This window comes from Hakea prostrata, chromosome 8 (assembly GCF_041222555.1).
Source record: "Hakea prostrata isolate BN-2017 chromosome 8, UWA_Hpros_2, whole genome shotgun sequence".
NCBI lineage: Eukaryota > Viridiplantae > Streptophyta > Magnoliopsida > Proteales > Proteaceae > Hakea > Hakea prostrata.
In genome coordinates this window covers 3,909,249-3,929,570 of record NC_142607.1, presented here as the reverse complement: position 1 = coordinate 3,929,570, position 20,322 = coordinate 3,909,249, and the positions used below count along the sequence as shown (strand labels likewise).

The following is a 20,322-nucleotide window of genomic DNA, read 5'->3' as shown; positions in this document are numbered from 1 at the left end:
GGTCAATCTATAAACCGATAGAGGCCGGTTGCCCTGTTGGTTCTTGGGATTAAGTCCAAAATTTCGGATCACCTCCCCCATTAGAGAAGACATATGTGTTCCCCTCTACCACATAATAGGGGTTGAATTTCACCATTAAATACTGGCAATGAATCAAAGGTGAAATCCCTAATGTGTCCCACGTGGACCCCACAATATCATGTGGTCTAGAAACATCCGAGGAACACATACCTTTCTCCGGATGGAGAGGTGATGCAGGAATTTTGCGCATTGTTCATTAAGTTTTTCAAGTTTCCGATGTCAATGGACCAAAATACCTCTTTGAACATTGCTAACTAGCTTGCTACCAAGAAGAAGAAAAAAAAGGGATTTTTTGGAATCTAAGGTTTACCTGGGCCAGCTTACGTGCGCCTCGACTACATCCTCAGGGGAGCTTTTTTAATTAATATAGGCGGGGTTTCGCCCCTGACCCCAAAGGGATTCAAACTCTGACCTCGTTGGTTTTTTGCCAACTGAGCCACCCCTCGAGGTTAATGTAAGAGCTTTTTTCATGTGCCTACTTAAGTCAGGCCAAAACTCTTGTTTACCTGCTTAAGTGGCAAAAATTATATGCTGCCCACACTGCTATGAGAAATTGCAAGTTATCCACGGTTAGATTTTGACCCTTTGTTCATTAAGTTTTTCAAGTTTTAAATGTCAATGGACCAAAATACCCCTTAGCACTCTAAACAACAATAATGCCCCTCACTCACCCTTAAGTGGGTGAAAGGAGACTAAACCTTGGCCCCTGCCAAAAACATACCCACCACTGTCCCAGACAAGAAAATTTTAGCTGTTATAATTCATAACAAACAATCAAATTTGACTTTGCCACTTTAACACAAATCAACCGATGAAACCTGGAAAAAGGAAGAGAAACCAGAAGGATCAAGAAGGAAAAGAAACCCTGATTTTTCCTTTTGGGTTCTTCGTTCTTTTTTTCAATTTAAGCAAACCCCTCATTTTTAAACAAAACCATATTTAAATGTCTGGTTCTTCTGTTTGATTTTCAAAATTAAAACTAGACATAAATGCTGCTTGATTTTTTTAGCCTTGATCAACGCATGGGTCTTGTATTTGGCTTTGGAAACACCAATGCTTGGTTCGCTCTAAAACATCAACATGTTATTAGCGGGAATCGTTGTGTTGAAGGAAAGATGATTCTCCTTACTGCTCCGGTTCACTTCCGATCTGGTTATGGTTTCCCTGAAACCAAAATAGAGATGAGAGTGGGCCGACTCTGGGATGGGAAGCCACCTCCAATGATTAAATCAGTCCTTGTAGGAGAGCTGAGGGTTTCCCCTTGAGAAGTAAATGCTCAAGAAGAATTCAGGAGAATGAAGAAGAGAATGTTCTTTGTGAATTAATGAAGGAGAGTAATGGCTGGAGTCCCTCTTAACCGCATAGTCGCCCACCATTTATACAGCGAACTCCTACCTTTGAAGATCCTAAGATCCGTTTCGGCCCTTTGATTGGGACGATTTTTGCGAGTGGTTGATATGGCTTCATGAGGTGGCAAGCCAGGTTGTCAAACAGTTTCGCCGTCAGACTATCTCATCAACAAGTGGTAGGTCTGTGTTACCCTACTGCTAACGTGATCGAAGCTGCCAGCTCTGGGCTCGACAGAGGCTTTGAGTGCATTAGAAGTTTCGCTATCCGCAGGGAGATAATGGAGATCTTTGGAGCATTTAATGCGGCCTATTACGTGGAAAGCCTTTCCCTCATCCTTCTCTCCGAAAAGTCCCATGTGATCAAAAGGGAGCCAAGCTTGTATCACTCTTCATGTGGGAGCCAAGAAGTGTCTATCGAATGTCCCTGGTCCAGATGTAATCCGTAAGGGTTGGTTCGGGAGCCAATCCTCTGGTCCAAGGATCGTAGGCTAAATGCTGATAACACCATATCCAGTCGGGGAAGCCCAAAAGCCTCTACCTTGTCTAGAGGCCATCTGTGTTTACTCCATTCTGCTTCTACTTCGATAATTGACTTCAAAATTTTAAAAGTTCAAACAAATATTGATTTCAACCTATCTAGGGTATCAATTGTTCAAGAATTGATGGGGAGATCGGAATTCTTGTAGGTTTTTACAGAGAACAGAAGAGCAGAGAGGTTGAAGGCCATCAATCGTTCAAGAACAGAAGAACACTATCATCATCAATGGCTTCATTGGTTGATCAATGGCTCCTCTCCTCTGAAAGAGCAGAGAGGTCAACCAAGAAATAAGAAAAATACCCTAAAATCATTCAAATAAGAACATCCATCACATCCAACGCAATTCCCCATTTGGGTTCCATCTTATCCTCTTAGATCCACAACATGCTGGATAAGCTTTGTTGTTGCGCAGGAGGCTTTCTGTATTTTGAACTATGTAGTCTGGTTATTTTGGTGTATGTTTTCTTTTTCATCAAAATTTAAATGGGGGTGGAAGAAGTTCTAAAGCCAATAGCATGAAGTGATAAACATATGGGAATTTTATCAGGTCCATTTATAAGTACCCATCTCTAATATATATATAAAAATCACCTGTTTCAAAAAAAAAAATAATAATAATAATCATAATCTTAAAATAAACCAATAATTAACAGAGTATTAGATCAACCACTAAAAGAGCATTGGATTCTATACTCCATTCATACATGGCCAGTAAGCCTCTCGACGATGGTAAAAATCGTAAACAAACTTGAAACACTCAGAATGATGTCTCAAGTTTTTCTGTGTATTATACAATTTTATCTAAATTATGTTGACCAGTGCAGTGTTGAAGCAATTAATAAATTGACCATATTCAAAGCTTGCGCCAGTTACTCCATCTCCATATAGCAATCATCAGTCATCAGTACCAAAGTAGCGGTCACCAAATTCTCCCATTCCAGGTATGACACGGAACTCTTCATTCAATGCGACATCAATTTCTGAGGTGACAATCTTCAAAGATGGATAACGTTTGCAAACGCAATCGATCCCTTCAGGGGCCTGAAATAAGTAGAAGTAGGACAAAAGACATCATCTTTTTATGTGACTGCAAAAAGTAACAAACATGAAACCAGCAATGGAAATTTTTACTCACTGAAATCAGATTGAGGAAAATTATGTAAGACTCTGGGACCCCTTTTTGTAAGAGAAGTTCGATTGCTTGGCTAGCAGAGTTACCTTAAAACAAGCATTCAGGTCAGTCACTTAAGATGAAAATAAAAAGAAAACTCTTATAGTATCATTGTTGAAAAAAGGGGTTTGGAAGACAAGACACACAAACAAAAACTCCGTGATTTTCCAAGGAAATAGTGTATTATATAAGTTCTTCCCAACTTAGACAATGTATTCATTTAAGAGCAATTACAAAATCATTTCTTTTGACAGGGGTGGTCTTTACAATTTATGATAAATGATAAACATATTATCCTGTCACAACCAAAACAAAAACCAGTAGATGGTGTTTCTCTTTCCTTTTTCTTTTTTGGGGAAGGGGGGGAGGTGGGTTATCATGTACTAATCACTTGCCCATATTCTACATACAGTCCCTATATTTTCTTACCTTGTTTCTTTTTCGTTATTTTTGGTAGTCCACCTAAATTCCAGAATTAACTTGAACCCCCAGCATTTTAGACCTTCTAACTGGCGTGGGGATCATAGAATAAAAATGCATACCTAGTAGCCACCCCCAAAAAAATAAAAACAGCAGGCAACATGGAGTAGTATACTGAGCAACCAAGCAGAGAATTAGCATTTTTCAAGTGGAAACCATCCTTTGACACTGGATTAGAAGTTGTACCGAACCATGACCGACTACAAATAAGAATCACAAGGCCAGGTTATCTCTGAGATTAGCACTTAGCAGACCAATTTAGGGAATTTACTAACCTAATGACCATAATTCATATTATGTTGGTGATGGATTTAGACACTGATGCTGGGAAAATGTCAAACTCTATTTCGACCATAGTGGCCCTGCTCACCACCCCTATCCTTGCACTAAATCAACCTTCTCTGCAACTGTGTTAGGACTGCTTCCAGCCTCTCCGCATGGTCTGGACAAGACCTCAGAAAGGGCCTATTGGAAGACACAGATCCACGTAGTCAACACCATAAAGTTGAGATTCTCATGATTTTCCAGTATATCCTCTTACTTCCATTTCTTCATTTTTGTTATTTTATTTCTTCATTTTTAATGTTCCATTTACTTTTGTGTGGACCTCAGTTTTCCCAACTTTATTTTTAAAGGATTCATATGGCCAACCCCATTAAGTCGGGAAAAGGCTGAATTTGTTATTACTGTTGCTGCTGTTGTTGTACAACATTCAAGGAAAGAAGATGGCTATGTAAAATAAGGTACCTGTAGCAAGAACAGGGTCCAGAAGCAAGACATGCCGTTCTGAAATATCTTTGGGAAGCTTCTCATATATAAGCTGATCCAAGATATAAATACATTTAAGGAGAAAACTTTACAAACCACTTAACTTCAAGAAAAAAGAAAAGCATTGAGGATGTGCAAAAAAAGGAGAACCTGTTTGCCATTATCTCCATCACGGTGGATCAGTATCTTTCCAATTTTTATTCCTTTGCAACATGCCCGTAATGCATTCTCCATGCTTTCCCCACTATTCAACAATAACAATTTAGTGAATTCTAATCCATCTTAAATGTATAATGGACAAGTCATGAAAATAAGGAAAGTAAAATTTTGATCAAGTAAACTTTCAAAAATAGGATTGAAAGTAGCAGACAACAATCATCAAGTTATTGGACGGACCCTGGGCCAGAAAGTCGTATAGAGAATAACAGATAACATATTATGACAAGGTAAACCAGCCATTTCAACACACCCCAGCTTATTCTCCAATTGCATAAAATGGTTACCATGAAGAATTTATTCATTGATTTGAAAAAGTTCCTGCTTCCAAGAAGTCAAACAATGGGTACAGTGAATCAAACTTGGATGGCACAAAAGCCAGTGACACATTGAAGCAGAAGGGATTTTCTTGCCAATGATTAATTGAAATTTAAGGGCATCATGTTGTCACCAAGTAGGTGAATTAAGAATTTGTAACTATACCTTTTTGCCCCTTATCTTATTTCCAAAATTTATTTAGCGCAGGAGTAATCTTGTCATCTCATAGGAACAGCTACTTTCAAAAATGACTTAATGATAAGTCACTTTCAATATATGTTGAAAACCCTATTTTATTTATTGCTATATGGAGAGTGATCTATATAGCAGATAGCATCTGCTCACTAAAGCACCTTTACCTTTCCAAAGTTTTCGACTAAAGTAGATGAAAACAAACCTTTTAATACAGAATAAATAACCAACACTGAGATGTTCAGTGATTGTTTATGTTCCTTGCCCTTCATTTATGATCTATGATCACCCTCCATTTGCTTAAGCATATGGTGTACTCTGCATGCTGTAGCCAAAGACGGAGTCACACATGTTGCTACTAACCAACTGATGCAACTATCTGATGTGACCTGCCCCAAACAGCCCCAAAAGAGGGCCCAAACCCATTCAAAAATAGAAGCCAAAAAACCAGGGGGGCCGAACCAGCCCCCAGGCAAATTGGTCATTATCCACCCCCCTGGATCAAGTCTTATCTAGTTGGATCGAGTCCAGCTTTTTTTTTTTTTTTTTTTTTTTTGGGGTGGGGTGGGGGGGTGTTAATTTCTGTTTTAAATTTGTTATTTGGAGTCCCAGTTTGAAGGTTGTTTCAGTTGAGTGTGAGTTGGGTGGTTGTGATAAGGTTTGTTAGTTGGCTGTGATAGGCCTTCTTATCCAAAAGGATCTTATCCTTTAGAATTGCTTCCTAATTGGGAGTTAGTTATTTGAGTCCTCGTTTGGTAAGTCTTTTATTTATTTAAGAGTTTAAGTCTTAGGGTAGTTGGATCCCCATCAGTTAAGGAATCCTAGCTTGAGTCGGTTGGGTTTTGAAGGCTATAGAATCGATGTAATCAATTAGCTTGATTTGATGAATAAAACTTGATTGAAGAAGTTGACTATGAGAGCCATGGGATCCCTAGGGTGACCTGCATCTGGGTTTGTGTTTTGATTCTTCAATTCTGGTTCATCTTCTACTTCAAGCATTCAAACTGCAGTTCCAGCGAGCCTTGTTACCTTACAGGTACAGAACCATACCCCCTCCCCTTTCCCTTCTTCTTCCCTATGATACAGCACAACCCTCCCCCCTGGCTAAACCTTGATCCCCAGCCCCACTAGACCCTTTCCACCTCCCCTAGGATCGCCCCAAGCTGTTGAGTCTATTCCTACAGTCATATCTACCCCAACCTGGAAAATTCTGCAATTCATCTTCTTCATGGAGTTCTCTGCATAATTTTTAAAAACATTAAATTGATCATTTTCAGACCTGAATCCTCAAGTCCAGCAATCATTTGAGCCTTAGAATAACCCCAAAACCTTCTGTTTCAGCCTTTTCCTTTTGCTGGAATTTCCTGGGCTAACCCTAAGTCTAGGGAAATCACCTAATTACCCCTAACCCTAGACCCAGGTTAGATTACTATTGCTACAAGAGCTAACATCACCAGCTGATTAGCTCCTTGGCAGCTACAACAGCTGCATTAGTATGAATGCAAACTGTCTTTGCTGCCCTAACAGCTCTAACCGGTATGGAAGTAGATTTCCATCACCTCTTCAATGCCTGATCATAAACCACCCTCGTGCTTACTGAAGGGTCAACATTGGTGGATCTGATGTTAGGTTTTGATTGATGTAATCTCCTAGATTGATAAGGGCCACTAAACCAGGATTTGAATGGGCTGAGTAGGGTTTTAGGTCAAATCTAGGGTTATGGTTAGTATGACCTAGCATTTGAAAGTAGGCTTATGTCATGTATAAGGGAGTCCATCAGTAAAGGTTTGAGGTTTTGCAAATGATGGAACATCGCTGAACTTGAAGAATCAGCAAATTAGAGTTTTGCTCCTGAGTTTCTGAAAAAGGAAACAAAGGGGAACCTAGGATTTCTAATGGTCGGATGAGACTGCAAGTAAAATAGAGTCTCCACTGGTTATGGGAAAGGTTCGACCCAAATATGGAAGTAAACTGAGTGAATTTTTGGGTGTCTCAAGAAGAGGCTGAGATGAAGGTTTTAACGTTTTGATGGATAGAATGGACTGAATTTTGCATTGAATGTCATGGGGATGGAAAGGGATATTTGAACCTGATGAAAGTGGTGATGGTCTGTGGGGATTTCAAGTATCTGGAAAATTAAAGAAAGGAAGGGGGGGAAACGAGGGTTGGGGACCTGGAGGAATAAAAGAAGAGGACTGGCAATGATTCAATTTACTGGTGTTTTTTTTGGTGAATAAATGACTGATGTTAGTCGAATAGCAATTTGAACCCCAAAAAAGGGGTTAAGAAAGGAAGGCTACACTCTTGTTGGAACCAGCCTTGTTTTCAAAAGATACTTCCCTTATTGTAAGGATTATAAATTTGTAATGAAGAGATAATCAATAGACTCTGCTTAAACCCACCCATCATTTAAAAAGGTTTCTTTATAAAAACAAAGAAGTGTTGACAAAGGAAAGGAAGTGGAGGTATTAAGAAAACAGAAACAAAGGTGGTTGTCAATTAACTTTCTTCTAATACCAGGAAGCCTAAGCAAATCTACTCACCAAAATTGCCAAAACAGACACCTGATGCAAGGCTCACCTTCGAACAATGGATACTCCACACAATTTCTTGCAAAAGTCAACTCCTGTGTATACGGATCCTGGAGAAGGCACATAATTGCAATGATTACAGCAATATAAAAGTTGGAACCGCAACTTGAAAAAGTGTAACAAAGAGTGTTTGGGCCTTAGCATATTACTGGGGAGGAAAGGATCATGAACAATCATGGAAACCCAAAAGTGGCAATGAAATGATAAATTTTAATTTATAACTATCAATTTGAACATATCATGGGAAGAATGCACATGGAAAGTACAATTTTTACAATAAAGCTGACCATCGTTTATTTCCAGCAAATGCTGAAGTGTTTTTTAGGTCAACGGCAAGACCAAATACCTCATGGACTTTTGCAGGCATAGCATGTCCTACCTTTTAGACATGCAGAAACAAAGACTGGTGAACTCTGGCTTCAGACCACTTGGTCTGCCTCACACCTATAGACAATACAGTCTTCGTTCTTCAGATATAAAGAACTTCTAATAATCCATGACTCACTACACAAAACAGACAACCTCTTACTATAAAAGACTATGGTGAACCTCCACACTTTTGAAAGAAATCGCAGCTCCTCTTTCCAGATGAATATGATCCAAACAGCTATGGGAAGTTTAGGCTCCTTAATTTGGTGTGGTGGAAAGCACTAAACAGAAATGCTTCTCTTCATGGCAGCAAGGATATTAAAAGAATAAAGACCAGATGATGAGGCTAAGTAGGTTGAATAATGAAGGACTAGAAAACTATCTAGGAAACCAAAATCACAGTGAAATTGTGAATCGAGAGTCAAGACTGAGAAATTAACAGGAAATTGTTAGCCTGAAATCTCACAATGCACTAAGGGCCTGTTTGTTTGTCTGAATCCACGGATTTCAAATCCATGGATTCATGAATCGGATATTTACACCTGTTTGGTTGTAAAACATCCCTGGATTCATGAAATCCATGGATTTCACGTTTTTAGGCTGCCACTCTTGTATTGGGTGAAATCCATGGATTCCTCCCTAAGTATAAAATGGATGATATTTGTAGATTCACGCAGAGTAATCGGACGGAACTCTATGAACTTCGATAGATTTGAGGCCTAACCAAACAGTTAATTTTTGAACCATGAATCCACAGATTTGAAATCCCATTTCATTTCAAATCCCTGGATTCATGTAAACAAACAGGCCCTAGACCAACGCAACTGAAACTGAGGTTAAATGAAGGTCCTAATAGGTGGGATGTACGTCTATAATATCAAGGGAGACTGAAGGTTAGATTGGGAGAAACAAGATTTGTCAGAAAATAGAAACATAAGAAACCAGAAGGTGAGAAGCAATAACTCGCCATCTGGAGATCATATGCCTCCCAACTCTTGTCAAAGATTGCGGGTGAGAGAGAAGACAAATATCAAAACAAAGTCCAACCAGTGGCTGGATTCGTACAAGTTCTAGACACAGTTTTGGCAACTAGTATAACAGGAACGGCAAGATGGGAAAACTGAAGAGACAACCCCATAGAAAAATAAGTAAGAGATAGCTGCGAAAGCAATAGATGATAAAGGCACAAGGTTTATAAATGAACAAATTTGCAATGCCACAGTAGAATGTGCAATGCCTGCTGGAACCAACAGAACAGTAGAGGAAAAGAAAAAGAGAGATATGAGTTGGTGGGGTCACCTTCACCATTGACCACCCAGAGGTTTCATCACATCTACTACTGAATTACCTAGGAAGGAGATTTTCACAAGTCAGAAGAGAGCATCAGTTTAACCATCAAAATCGTGGATTGCAGCCCTCTTGCATTTATAAATTAGGTATTGTGATACAACAATAGACTGTTGATCCTACAAGTAGCTCACAACTTAAATTAGAAACTTCCTATAAGACCTAGTCCACAAGGTCAAAATAAAAACTCCTACATTGCTAATTGCTTAGCAACTGAAAGGAGAACAAAAACATAGGAACTGTCAAAATAGTATCTAGTTGTCTTTCACATTTGGCAGCAATATGCACACAATTATAACCAACATATGGACCTAACTATAACTTAGGTCAATGGCCCAATGTGGACTGGCTATAAACTTTATTAGGGCTGACATGTATATACCTCTAGCTCTACATCACAACAAACTCAAAGTCTTAAACACAAGTGCATCACTCGTGAGGCATTTTCCGGGCAGTGGTTAGGCTGGGTAAGCTGACAAAAGCACATTTTCTCACGTTAGATAATCACACATGCACATTTCAACAAGAAAACATATTCAAGAATAAACAATTCCATATTTAAAGAAGCAGAATCAGTAGGTGATAACAGGATTGTTCTCAGAGGTTCATAAATGTCCAAGTATTGAGAAAATTAGATAACAATTTTAAAATTTTGATAAATGTTTATTCAAGCATTAGAAGAAAAAACAAATTTAATCCCATAAAATTTCCATTTGAGCCATTTGACCCTTCCAAGAACCCACCAGGCAAAATGGATTAGGATTACTTTAAAGGAAAAACAAGTCCTTGAGAACTTCTCATACATGACCCATACTCACAAAATCATCTCCTAAACCAGCATGAGAATAAGTATTCCTTGTGCTTGAAAGGTTGTGTGTTCTACTAAGAAAGATACAAGAAACCTGCCATGAGTTCATTCACCTTACTAGTTACTACTTCCAGTGGCACATCAAGTCTAGAATTAGAAGATTTACACATGCATCATAACACACCTGTAGGAGTGATTACTTGCTTCTCAGTAAATGGTAAATGACCAAGGCCATGCTCCACAACCTAGCAAGTCACAATTTGTCCAATAAAGAATGTATTATAACAGGTAATCTTCAGTACAGGGGAGATTAGTCATTAGTCTAAATGATATCAGGATAAGTCATATGTGCGAAAAATACCAGCCGAATAAGGCGGTCAGAGTAGAAGACAAAATCATGCTTCGATATTTCTTTATCTCGAATCAGTGTATGCATACCTCTTATCTGTTGAGAAAAGGCTAAAACTGAACATCAACTGCATTACAGACCAGGCAGAGAAGACAGAAAGCAGACTGTTTCAGCAACTTAACTGACAATCACTCCCTCTTTCCTACAATTACCATCATCTTTGGAAAAACTGAAGGTATAAGTAAAGAAGTGTTTAAAACAATAAAAGCCCTATTTTCAAAAGATTCTCTCCTTCCTTTATTTGGAGCAAAATGCTTTTCAAATTGGATAGGAAATGCAAGGTTGCAATAAAGCCAGGCGATTAATGTTGAAAATCTGCTAGTAACATGTTTTTGTCATGGATAAACAATTTGGAGAACTAAAAGAAGGGAAGAATGAATCCTTTGAGGAATAAAAACAAATCATACTTGTAGCAGTAAAAACCAGGAGGAAAAAGACAAAAAGAAAGACAGGGAAGTCTTTCTGTTTGCCAAAGTTATCAATTTTTCCTCTCCATGACACACCTCAAATAGGCCATACTGATGATGATCATAGATGTTACAGCAATGATCATGACCAACAGTGTCCAACACGTGGTCACTGCTTTCAGACCAATGGTCCATGAGTTACAATAAGTTCACAAGTATCCAACCACAGTATTCAAATTTCCATTGGGGATCTAACCACCCAAATCCAAAGCTGATGTTCACATTGGAGTTTATACTCCTTAATACACACACACACATTTATATATTACTTTTTACACTATGGTCCATACGAACGACCACTGATTAATGACCAAAACATTCCCACTTAGATTGGGTTGAAGACAAATTAACTTTTTCCCTTCTTTATGAAGAAAAAGAGTAACCATGAGAGTGTGCAAAAAAGGGAGGAAGAATGATACCTGGAAAGTTGACTGAATGACATACATATTGGGATATACTTTGCACAGGTCATGCTGACCAAGCTTTGTTCGGATATGTTGCACAATTAGATCAATTGCGACATGATTTTCACCTCCCCGTGGTATGATCACATCAGCATATTTTTTTGATGGCAGAACAAAATCATCGAAAGCAGGCTTGACAAACTTTCCATACTGCAAAATGAGTTAAATAATTAAAACATATGTTGTGAACTTGTAACAAGATAAAAATGGTCACCTATCCACCCCGACACAAAGAACAAAAGGAAAAAAAAAAAGGAGAGAACACCATGCTTGGCATGTAATAAAGTAAATCAAAAAAAAAATTCAGGAGTTATTATCCATTCCATCAGCAATTTGTCATCTCCACTCAAGATATTTCATCTCCAAACGGGAGTCAAGCCAGTGGTTTTTAATTATTTACTGCTATGTAACTGCCATTGAACAAACAAGAATTATTTACACCCTAGATACTTTTCATCTCCATATGAATGTCAATGTCAAAACAGTGGTTTTTAATTGTTTGGTGGCATCAGAAAGTATATCTGAAATTTCTGAAAAATAAAATCTGCTAGAACTTGCCTTCTTTGTTGTGAGGTCAGATGCAAAACAGTTGGATATGATGATCTGAATGTCCTGTGAAATAGTTGGCATGTTTTTAGCTAGAAACTGATTAGTTTGTCAAGAAATTTGGGAGACTGTATGACTTCAAGAATGTAGCATACAGCATTTAGTTGGGACAAGGCTTCTTGTTTCTTGTTGTTGTTGTGGATGACTTTAAGAGATGGGTGGAAATTTTGGTCATGGGATGGATTAGTAGAGAGTTAAACTTACGAAGGAAGAAATCCATGTTTGCCTGTAGAAACTTGAAATCTTGAACATGAATCTTGAAGGAGATCGTCAAGAACTAAAAAATGAAACTTCAATTTGAACCTTCACGACACTTTCCCACCACAAGGAGTCAATTGGTCCAAACCGATCCTGCCAGAGTTTAGATCAGACACGCTACTAGGCTATCACAAGGAGGAAGAAGGCAGCAGAGGGAACATTATACTTTCTCTATTTCCAAAGGGGAGATTTCTATACTTGTTCACACTGATTCTTCTCTTTTTGTCGTCGTAGATGAGGTTTTCAATGCATCTGTTAGAGACAATTAGCAAAACTCCTACTTCCCCACTTATGGAGGAGGCAAACAAGCAACTAAAGTTAAATGATTCTTTGATTAACATCTTAGAGAATCAAATACTACCATCATCTCTTCTTTATGACATATTTTGAGAAGGGAAGAAATACATCTAATGAAAGACAATAAGGAAGCTCACCTGCTCAAGAACAGAGTTTACATCTCTGCCCCTCTCAACTGTGTCACGCCTTATTCTACGAGCAAGCCTCACATCAGCATCTAGGCGCAATCAATTTTCAACAAGTAAGATGAGAAGGAAAAGAAAATATAAGAAGAGAAAAGTAAGTTAAACAAAGAGCCAACATGAATGCACAAGTGTGGTTCTCTTTAAGCATATTAATGAAACCTACTTAAATGGCAACATTAGATCTCCTTGGAGATTACATAGTGGAAAAAGACATGAGTTTATTCCTGACATGAAGTGGCATAACAGCGCTTATGTTACTGACCCCAAGTAGTTAAAATGAGGCTTTGCAGGTAATGAACTGAGATGAGTTGGGCATCTAAAATTGAGCAGCCCTAGCAATTTTTGGAAGTAATGACATCAATATGGGTATCAGAACTCAGATAAAGACCAGTGTAAATGATCCAAACAAAGCCTAGTGCCAACACTGCATTGGCCAATTCATTATATATGACACCTTGGACTAGTCGAACTGATCCCAGAGACTAGACTAATCAAATGATACTCACAATTTTAAGAGTTTCATCATGGATATACTTTACTTACAATTGATAGATGAGTTTATAAACCTAAAACATATACAAAAACTCCCCTGGAGAACACATAAGAAGAAAAATAAAAAGAGATAACTATTGTTTTCTATACAACAGAGAAAAACAGAAAAAATATATTTTTATGTGTTCTCCAGAAGAGTTATCTTTTTTCTTAGAAGATAACTGGTAAGAAGAGTTTCAGGAGAACACATAAGAAGACAAGTTTGTTTTAGGACCAACAACCTAAAAAACATCTTTTTTTTATTTCTCTTATTGCTAAAACATAAGTGTTGGCTCAAAGTCATCAGGATAATGCTTATTTCAATGCAAATTGAGAAATCAAAATTACAATAATGACAAAATATAGATAGAAACACCAGCCCTCACAAAATTTTCAAACAGTAACAGCAATGTCTACACTCTTCCATATAAAACATAGCAAGAAAAGAATGTACCTGTGTCAACAAAAATCTTCAAATTCATTAAGTTGCGAACATGTGGGTCATGAAAAACCAAAATGCCCTCCAAAATAATGACATCAGATGCATTTACCTGACAAAGGATGATTCAACAAGTACATAAGGAACTCCTTAATACTTCCGATCCTGGATTATTTATCTATCTTTTCTTATTCAGACTCAACTAGAGGTTATGCATTTTTATAACAGATTTCGCTTTTATGTTACTTTCTCTGAATAGGCCAAGATTATGTATTAGATTGGTATGGGATTAAAAGGAGTGACAGCACCCATTTATTCAGCAAATTTTCATGGTGGCAACTGTATAAGCTGAATGCCTCAACTAAAAGAAAGATATAAAAAATGATTGACAAGATGTGTAGCAAATACAGTGTTCACACAGATACAATCACTTTTGCAGGCATGATCAGAACTAAAAGCTGCATGGAAGCGAGGAGACGCAAGACACATGAAATCATGTCCAAGTATTTAAAATCACTATCCCAGAAGAAGCAAAGGAACAAATAAGGCCTGAAAGGACTGTGAGACATAGTAGGTGATTTTGTCTTCTCTATACCGTCTTGAAATCTAAGAGACAAAAATTGACTTTAGGACAGCATGAATACCTAATTAACAATTACATCCAGGTCAAAAATAAAGTCACGGGCACAAATACATTGAAGTAAATGATCAGTAATAAAGTTCTGACAACCATAAAACCTACCACAATAGCCTGCATGGGCAGATAACCATGTTATTAGAATGCTCAACAATTCAAATTACCTCAAAACTATGAGTTCTGATATCATTTCAAGCATTTATGACAAACAAAAGAATTCTGCATTGAAGATTAATTGATTCATTGCACAAAATCAAAAGTTCAATGATTCAAGCTAGGGTTGATTTTAATCAAGATTTCATAGTTATCTTTGTTGAACATTTTTTCCCTAACTCCCAAATTATCTTTGTCAAATGCTTTCCTAGAGTCATGCATTAGTCTATAGATAATACCAAGCATGAAAAATTGATCACATATACAAAGAGAGATAGAGGAATAAAGTAAGAAGGAGAAAAGCAGAGAGAAATCTAAAGATTTATCCCTTCAGACAAGCATGAAAAATTGATCACATATACAAAGAGAGATAGAGAAATAAAGTAAGAGGGCGAAAAGGAGAGAGAAATTTAAAGATTTATCCCTTCAGAGAATCCGTAAAGGAGATCCTCAAAAACATTCTTCAAGTTTCCTTCTTTTCGAGTTTCTTTTTGCATGCAAGAACATTCTTTAAAGCCTAAGACATTGATTATCAGATAACAAGGCACTGTAGGTGACAAGTGTGTTGAATTAAGCACACAATGAATGCAAATTTACCTGTCTAAAACTGTCAGAGCTCCTTCTATGGTGCTTAAAATCATAAATTGGAACCTGGACGGAGTGCCCACTTTTTAGCTTGCCAACACACTCCAAAAGTTGTTCAGTGTCAAAAGCATCTACAAGAGAAATACAACAAATATTTGTTTGCAGGACAAACTCAAGCAAAAATGCAAAATCCTGGTAAAGCACTGAAAAACTGAAGAGAGAGAGAATGACAAATAACTCTAGAACATTTCCTTAATGAATACTAAAGTGTATATTTCAGCCATAAGCCTATAGGAAGTCTTTAATCAACAAAGACATTACCAGGATGGTCAAAATTGTACTCATGCACATGTTCTGATTCTTCAGGTGTCAACCCACGGTAGAACGAATCCTATATGGTAGCCACAACAACGCAAAACATATGAGAAGTTCCAACAGCACAATACATATGGTGTTAGGATGTCTGTTCTACAAGGCATCATCCATTTACAAACCAAATAGTATTTTAACATCAAAGCTAACTTGTAATTGAGATATCTCACTCTATCACCTTGTCATTTGATAACAGTAAAAAAGAAACAAAGAAGACCTTTACTACAGCGACAATATTACAAAAAACTCTTGGATTTGCAAGTGAGATTTCTAATTACTCCCCCCTCCCCTCCCCCCCCAAAAAAAAACCCCCCAATCGTTTATTCATTTTGCCTCATTTTCATATTTAATGTAGACCCACTTAAGCCTTACAAAACTGGAAATCCAACATATCATGACTTCAATTTAGATCAAATTGTGAATTTAATGCTTTAATTAGAAGAATCAACTCTGAACTTCAAATTGTATTTCAAGGTTCAAGCAGACGACTGATAATTAGACTTCAATATTCCAATATTAACAGCATTTCCAATTTCCAAAAGACTAACCATCTATATGAAGAAAACTATGTACACCCATACTAACATATTGTGACCAAAGCCACCCCCTTATCCACTTTCATCTCTAATGGCGCCTAGACCCCTGTTCCCCTCCCCGCTCTCACACAGGTTTGGGAATCTCCCCCCCCCCCTTCTCTAGCTCCTCTGGTGTCCGTGACCTCACTGTTTGGCTTCCATCCCCCACCAAAACCTTCTCCACATCAACTGCCTGGAACCTCTTTAGACCTCTCAACCCTAAACCCCTTGGACCTCCATTGGTTTGGTTCAAAGGCTTCATCCCCTAGCACTCCCTTACCCTTTGGAGAGCCCAAAAGTTTGTTCTCCCCACCCAATCCTTCATTATTAGCCGACACATCCCCACAAACCCCAATTGCACCCTCTACTGGAATGTTTGGAAGACCTTAAGCACATTTTCTTTTCTTGCCCTTTCTTCCAGATCCATCTGGGGAAAAGCCATGGCGTCCATTTGGCCCCGTTCGAGGTGATCTTTTGGGTTTACTCATGATTGGTCTTGGATTTTGAGAAACTTTTGAAGTACTTCCATCTGCGATTGGATTGGTAAGATAGTGTTCTATGCTTCCATTCATCACGTATGGTGGGAGCGCAATCTTCGAAGATGGACCTCCAAATCTCGCTCCATAGATAGGATTTGAAGTGCCATCTATCTTGATGTTTCTTCTAGACTGATAGCTATCCCCCATTCCCCGGTTGATGACACCCCAAGAAACAGGCTCATTGTTGTCTCCTGGGGTCTTAGTTCTTCTTTTCGGTCTTCTACTTAAAGACCTTGTTCTTTTGCTTCCTCCTTTAATATAATTATTTATTCTTTCAAAAAAAAAACATATTGTGACCAAACAAAGGAAGAAGAATGGAGTTTCATCTTATGTTTAATACTTGATGACCATCAACTATATCTCAAGTCCCTCTTCAAGCTCCATGACTAATTTTCAAAGCTTTCTAAAGGAATCCAAAATCACAAGTAGTTGTGTTTAATAATAAGTTAGACTAAAAGGCTGTCGTCCAATAAAAGTTTAAGTTTCTACTGTAAACAGTCGGCCAAATCTTTTCCAAAATTTAGCCCCTCTATTTATCCACACCAAATGGTGAAAAAACAGTTAAGCCTTTTTTTCTTTTTTTTTTTAATGTCGGTGATAGGAAAAAAAGGGTTTCGCTATAACAAAACCAGAAATTTAAACTGAATAAAGTACGATGTGGTTTTAAAACTACTCAATCCAAGCTGGAGGAAATTACTTGGCTGCAAACAATGCCTTAGAATAGCCCCTGGTACGATAAAGGGTTCAATTATTATACCCTCCTCCGTTTGACATCAATGTACATATAACCTAATAATTTAACCCGATGAAAGTAAGAGGTGAACAAAATTCGAAACAATTGAGAATCTTTACAATCTGAGAAATAAGCAAAAAAAAAATTTATACAAACCTGATTAACAAGGACAACCCTGTGATCATGAAGTTGCTGAATGATCATATCGCAGACTGTCGTCTTACCAGACGCAGTTCCGCCAGAAACTCCTACTCAAATCCAATAAAAATGGAATACCAAAATTCATGAGTTAAGTATAATACGCATAAGGAAGAGAGAAGAAATGAACGGAATTGCAGTGATTAGGGTTTTTGAGGTAGGGTTAGATAAAGAATTACCGATGACGAAAGGTTGTTTAGGAGCATTAGCTTCAGTAGGAGTAGTAGCAGCGGAAGAAGTAGAACGAGGAGAAGATGAAGCAGAAGCTGATCCTCCAAGAAGGCCATCGACACGAAGACCGGAGAAATGCGCACTTGACGAACGCTCCATTACGTAATCCATTGTTAGCTTCGTCTCCGGCGCGTATTTCTTCCTTAATTCTTCTCTCTCTTTCTCTTTCTCTTTCTCTCTCTCTCTCTCTGCTTTTTAAACGGAACGTTTCACGACCCACCACTAAACCGTCCTGAATGTGAAAGATTGTGAATTCGTAAAGCCTAAAGCCGGTTTGTTCAGAAGTCACTGATAGAGACGACGCATGATGCGAAATTCGGTCCCACGTGGGCAAAAAGTTTGACAGGTCACCTTTGTCCAATGAGATGTCACCACGCGGCAATAATCATTGGTCGGAACAATAGGCAACTTGCATACCCCCTCTTTTCTACTGGCGTCCGTGGACCGCGCAGTCCACTGCTTTGGAAATTCGAAAGCATCGTTACATTAGATTCGGGATAATTATGTCATTTTATAAAAACCAGTGGAGAAATGGAGAATAAATAGAGAATAATTCCCTTATAAACATACATCAAATTCTCTCTTTTTTTTGCGTAAAAGAAACATACATATCATATCAAATCATTCTGCAATACTATGCTGCACTACTATTGTAAAAGCATGAACTCGAAGAACATGACTATCATTATAAATGTAAAAATTGATGATTTGGACAAGACTAGTGAAGAGAGTAAAATCATAACCAAGTAATTATATCCGAAAAATCACTTAGAACACCTAATTGTCAATATCGTAGATTGCATATGTTGCAATATACATATAAAAATCCTTCATGGCTGGTAAAATTAACCTCCCCTAGCCCTTCCCATCCTTAAGTATTAATGATTGTGGATTTTATATATAAATCCACAATCAGGCTTTGATAGTCTGGTTCTTCCACACACACACTCACACACACCAACCCTTTTTCTCAGATTAGGAATAGGAGATTGTGTGTAAGGAGGAGAGGAGGCCAAGACAATGGATTTTTACTTGCGGCAATGGCCGGCTGTCACTGCCGACGGAGGATATTTTGCCACATGTACAAAAGGCAATCCAACAATGTGTGTGGGATAAAAAGGCGAGGGTTTAATTGTAAATATGACTTTCTATTTTTTACACTCAAGGGGTTTTAAAAGTTTACAAATTTACGAAATGGATCCCCTAACTCTACCCGACTCTGATCCCTTTTCTCTTTTTACCCTAGTTAAACCCCTTATTTTGCAAGCCCTAGAAAGAAAAGAGATGCCCTTCTCTCCACTAACACCTCTTGCAGCGTCAATGGAGAGAATGAGTATGCCAAAGAGAGGGGGGTTGGCATTCAAGGATCCGGAACTACAAAACCAAGCTTTACTTACAAAGTTGCCTTGGAAGTTGTGGAGTAAGCAGGAATCAATCTGGGCTAAAATGATGAAGAATATATATTTTCCTAAATGCTCATTCATGGATGCTAAGATGGGGTCTCCCCATCATGGGCCTAGAGAGGTGTATTAGTCGGCAGAGAAGGTTTGAGAGCCGGTTCGTGCTAGAGGATAGGCAAAGGTGATAAGATTCGAATATGGGAGGATAGTTGGGTCTCTTCTTTCCCGCTATATAAAGTAAAGTCAAGCAAACCTTAGAGTTGCAACATACAGTGGGTGGGTGAGCTAATTGATCAAAGAGAGAGAAGGTGGAAAACGGATTTGATTAAAACATTGTTCAACAAAGAGGAGAGTGAAGCAATCCTAAAGATAAATCTTATTCGCACAAGAAGATGAACAATATTGGGTCGCGTCAAGAAATGGTATATTCAGTGTAAAATCAACATATAGAGCCCTTTGTACGTTAAGGGAATAGGAGATGAGAGAAAAGCCATCCACATCGAGCAAAATCAATTTGGCTCATATGGGAGATGATATTTGGGAGATGATCTGGAGCTCTTTGCGCTCCCCCCCCCCCAAAGTATAAGAAACGAATGTGGAGAATAGTTGCGAGAGGATTAGCATCTGCAGATGGGCTGAATCATAGAAAAGTACCAATCGACCCTGTTTGTACCAGATGTGGGAAGGAGAAGGAAACCATCGAGCATATAATCTTGTCTTGTCCCTTCAAGAGAATGATTTGGTTCGGATCACCCGTATCTTATGTGGTTCCAAAAGGTGAGGAGGTGGAAATGCACAAGTGGATGAATTCGTGGAAGCTTTTGAGTTCACAAAATGGAAATTTTAGGAAGGAGTTAGCTGGCTTGGTTTCTTTCCTCTCTTAGCAGATTTGGATGGCGCGGAATGATTTAATTTTAAAAAAAAATATATTGGTGGCCAGAGGAAGTCATTAGATGTGCATGTAAGTTGTTTGAGGAGTACGCAAGTGGCTAAAAATCCAGTGAAGACTCTCGAG

General features: G+C 38.2%; 1 protein-coding gene across 1 annotated transcript; it reads right to left on the bottom strand.

Moving 5' to 3' along the window:
• Nucleotides 1-2,451: 2,451 nt before the first annotated feature.
• Nucleotides 2,452-18,152, bottom strand: LOC149006350 (uridine/cytidine kinase UKL1, chloroplastic). Its single transcript, XM_089164854.1, has 14 exons — nt 17,856-18,152; nt 17,635-17,726; nt 15,581-15,650; nt 15,272-15,390; nt 13,900-13,996; nt 12,867-12,946; nt 11,524-11,718; nt 10,590-10,673; nt 10,413-10,473; nt 7,694-7,754; nt 4,538-4,631; nt 4,367-4,439; nt 3,104-3,186; nt 2,452-3,009 (listed from the first exon to the last, which is right to left on the bottom strand). Exons 1-14 carry the CDS (start codon nt 18,016-18,018, stop codon nt 2,863-2,865), a joined length of 1,419 nt encoding a protein of 472 aa, XP_089020980.1. The 5' UTR covers nt 18,019-18,152; the 3' UTR covers nt 2,452-2,862.
• Nucleotides 18,153-20,322: the final 2,170 nt, after the last annotated feature.

Excerpts from the sequence above, each read along its gene's own strand:
- LOC149006350 (XM_089164854.1), bottom strand. The coding sequence starts at position 18,018 with ATGGATTACGTAATGGAGCGTTCGTCAAGTGCGCATTTCTCCGGTCTT. Across the intron at positions 13,997-15,271 it reads GCTCTGACAGTTTTAGACAG|GTAAATGCATCTGATGTCAT; the intron begins GTAAATTTGCAT and ends ATCCTTTGTCAG. Across the intron at positions 10,474-10,589 it reads CTGACCGCCTTATTCGGCTG|GTTGTGGAGCATGGCCTTGG; the intron begins GTATTTTTCGCA and ends GTGACTTGCTAG.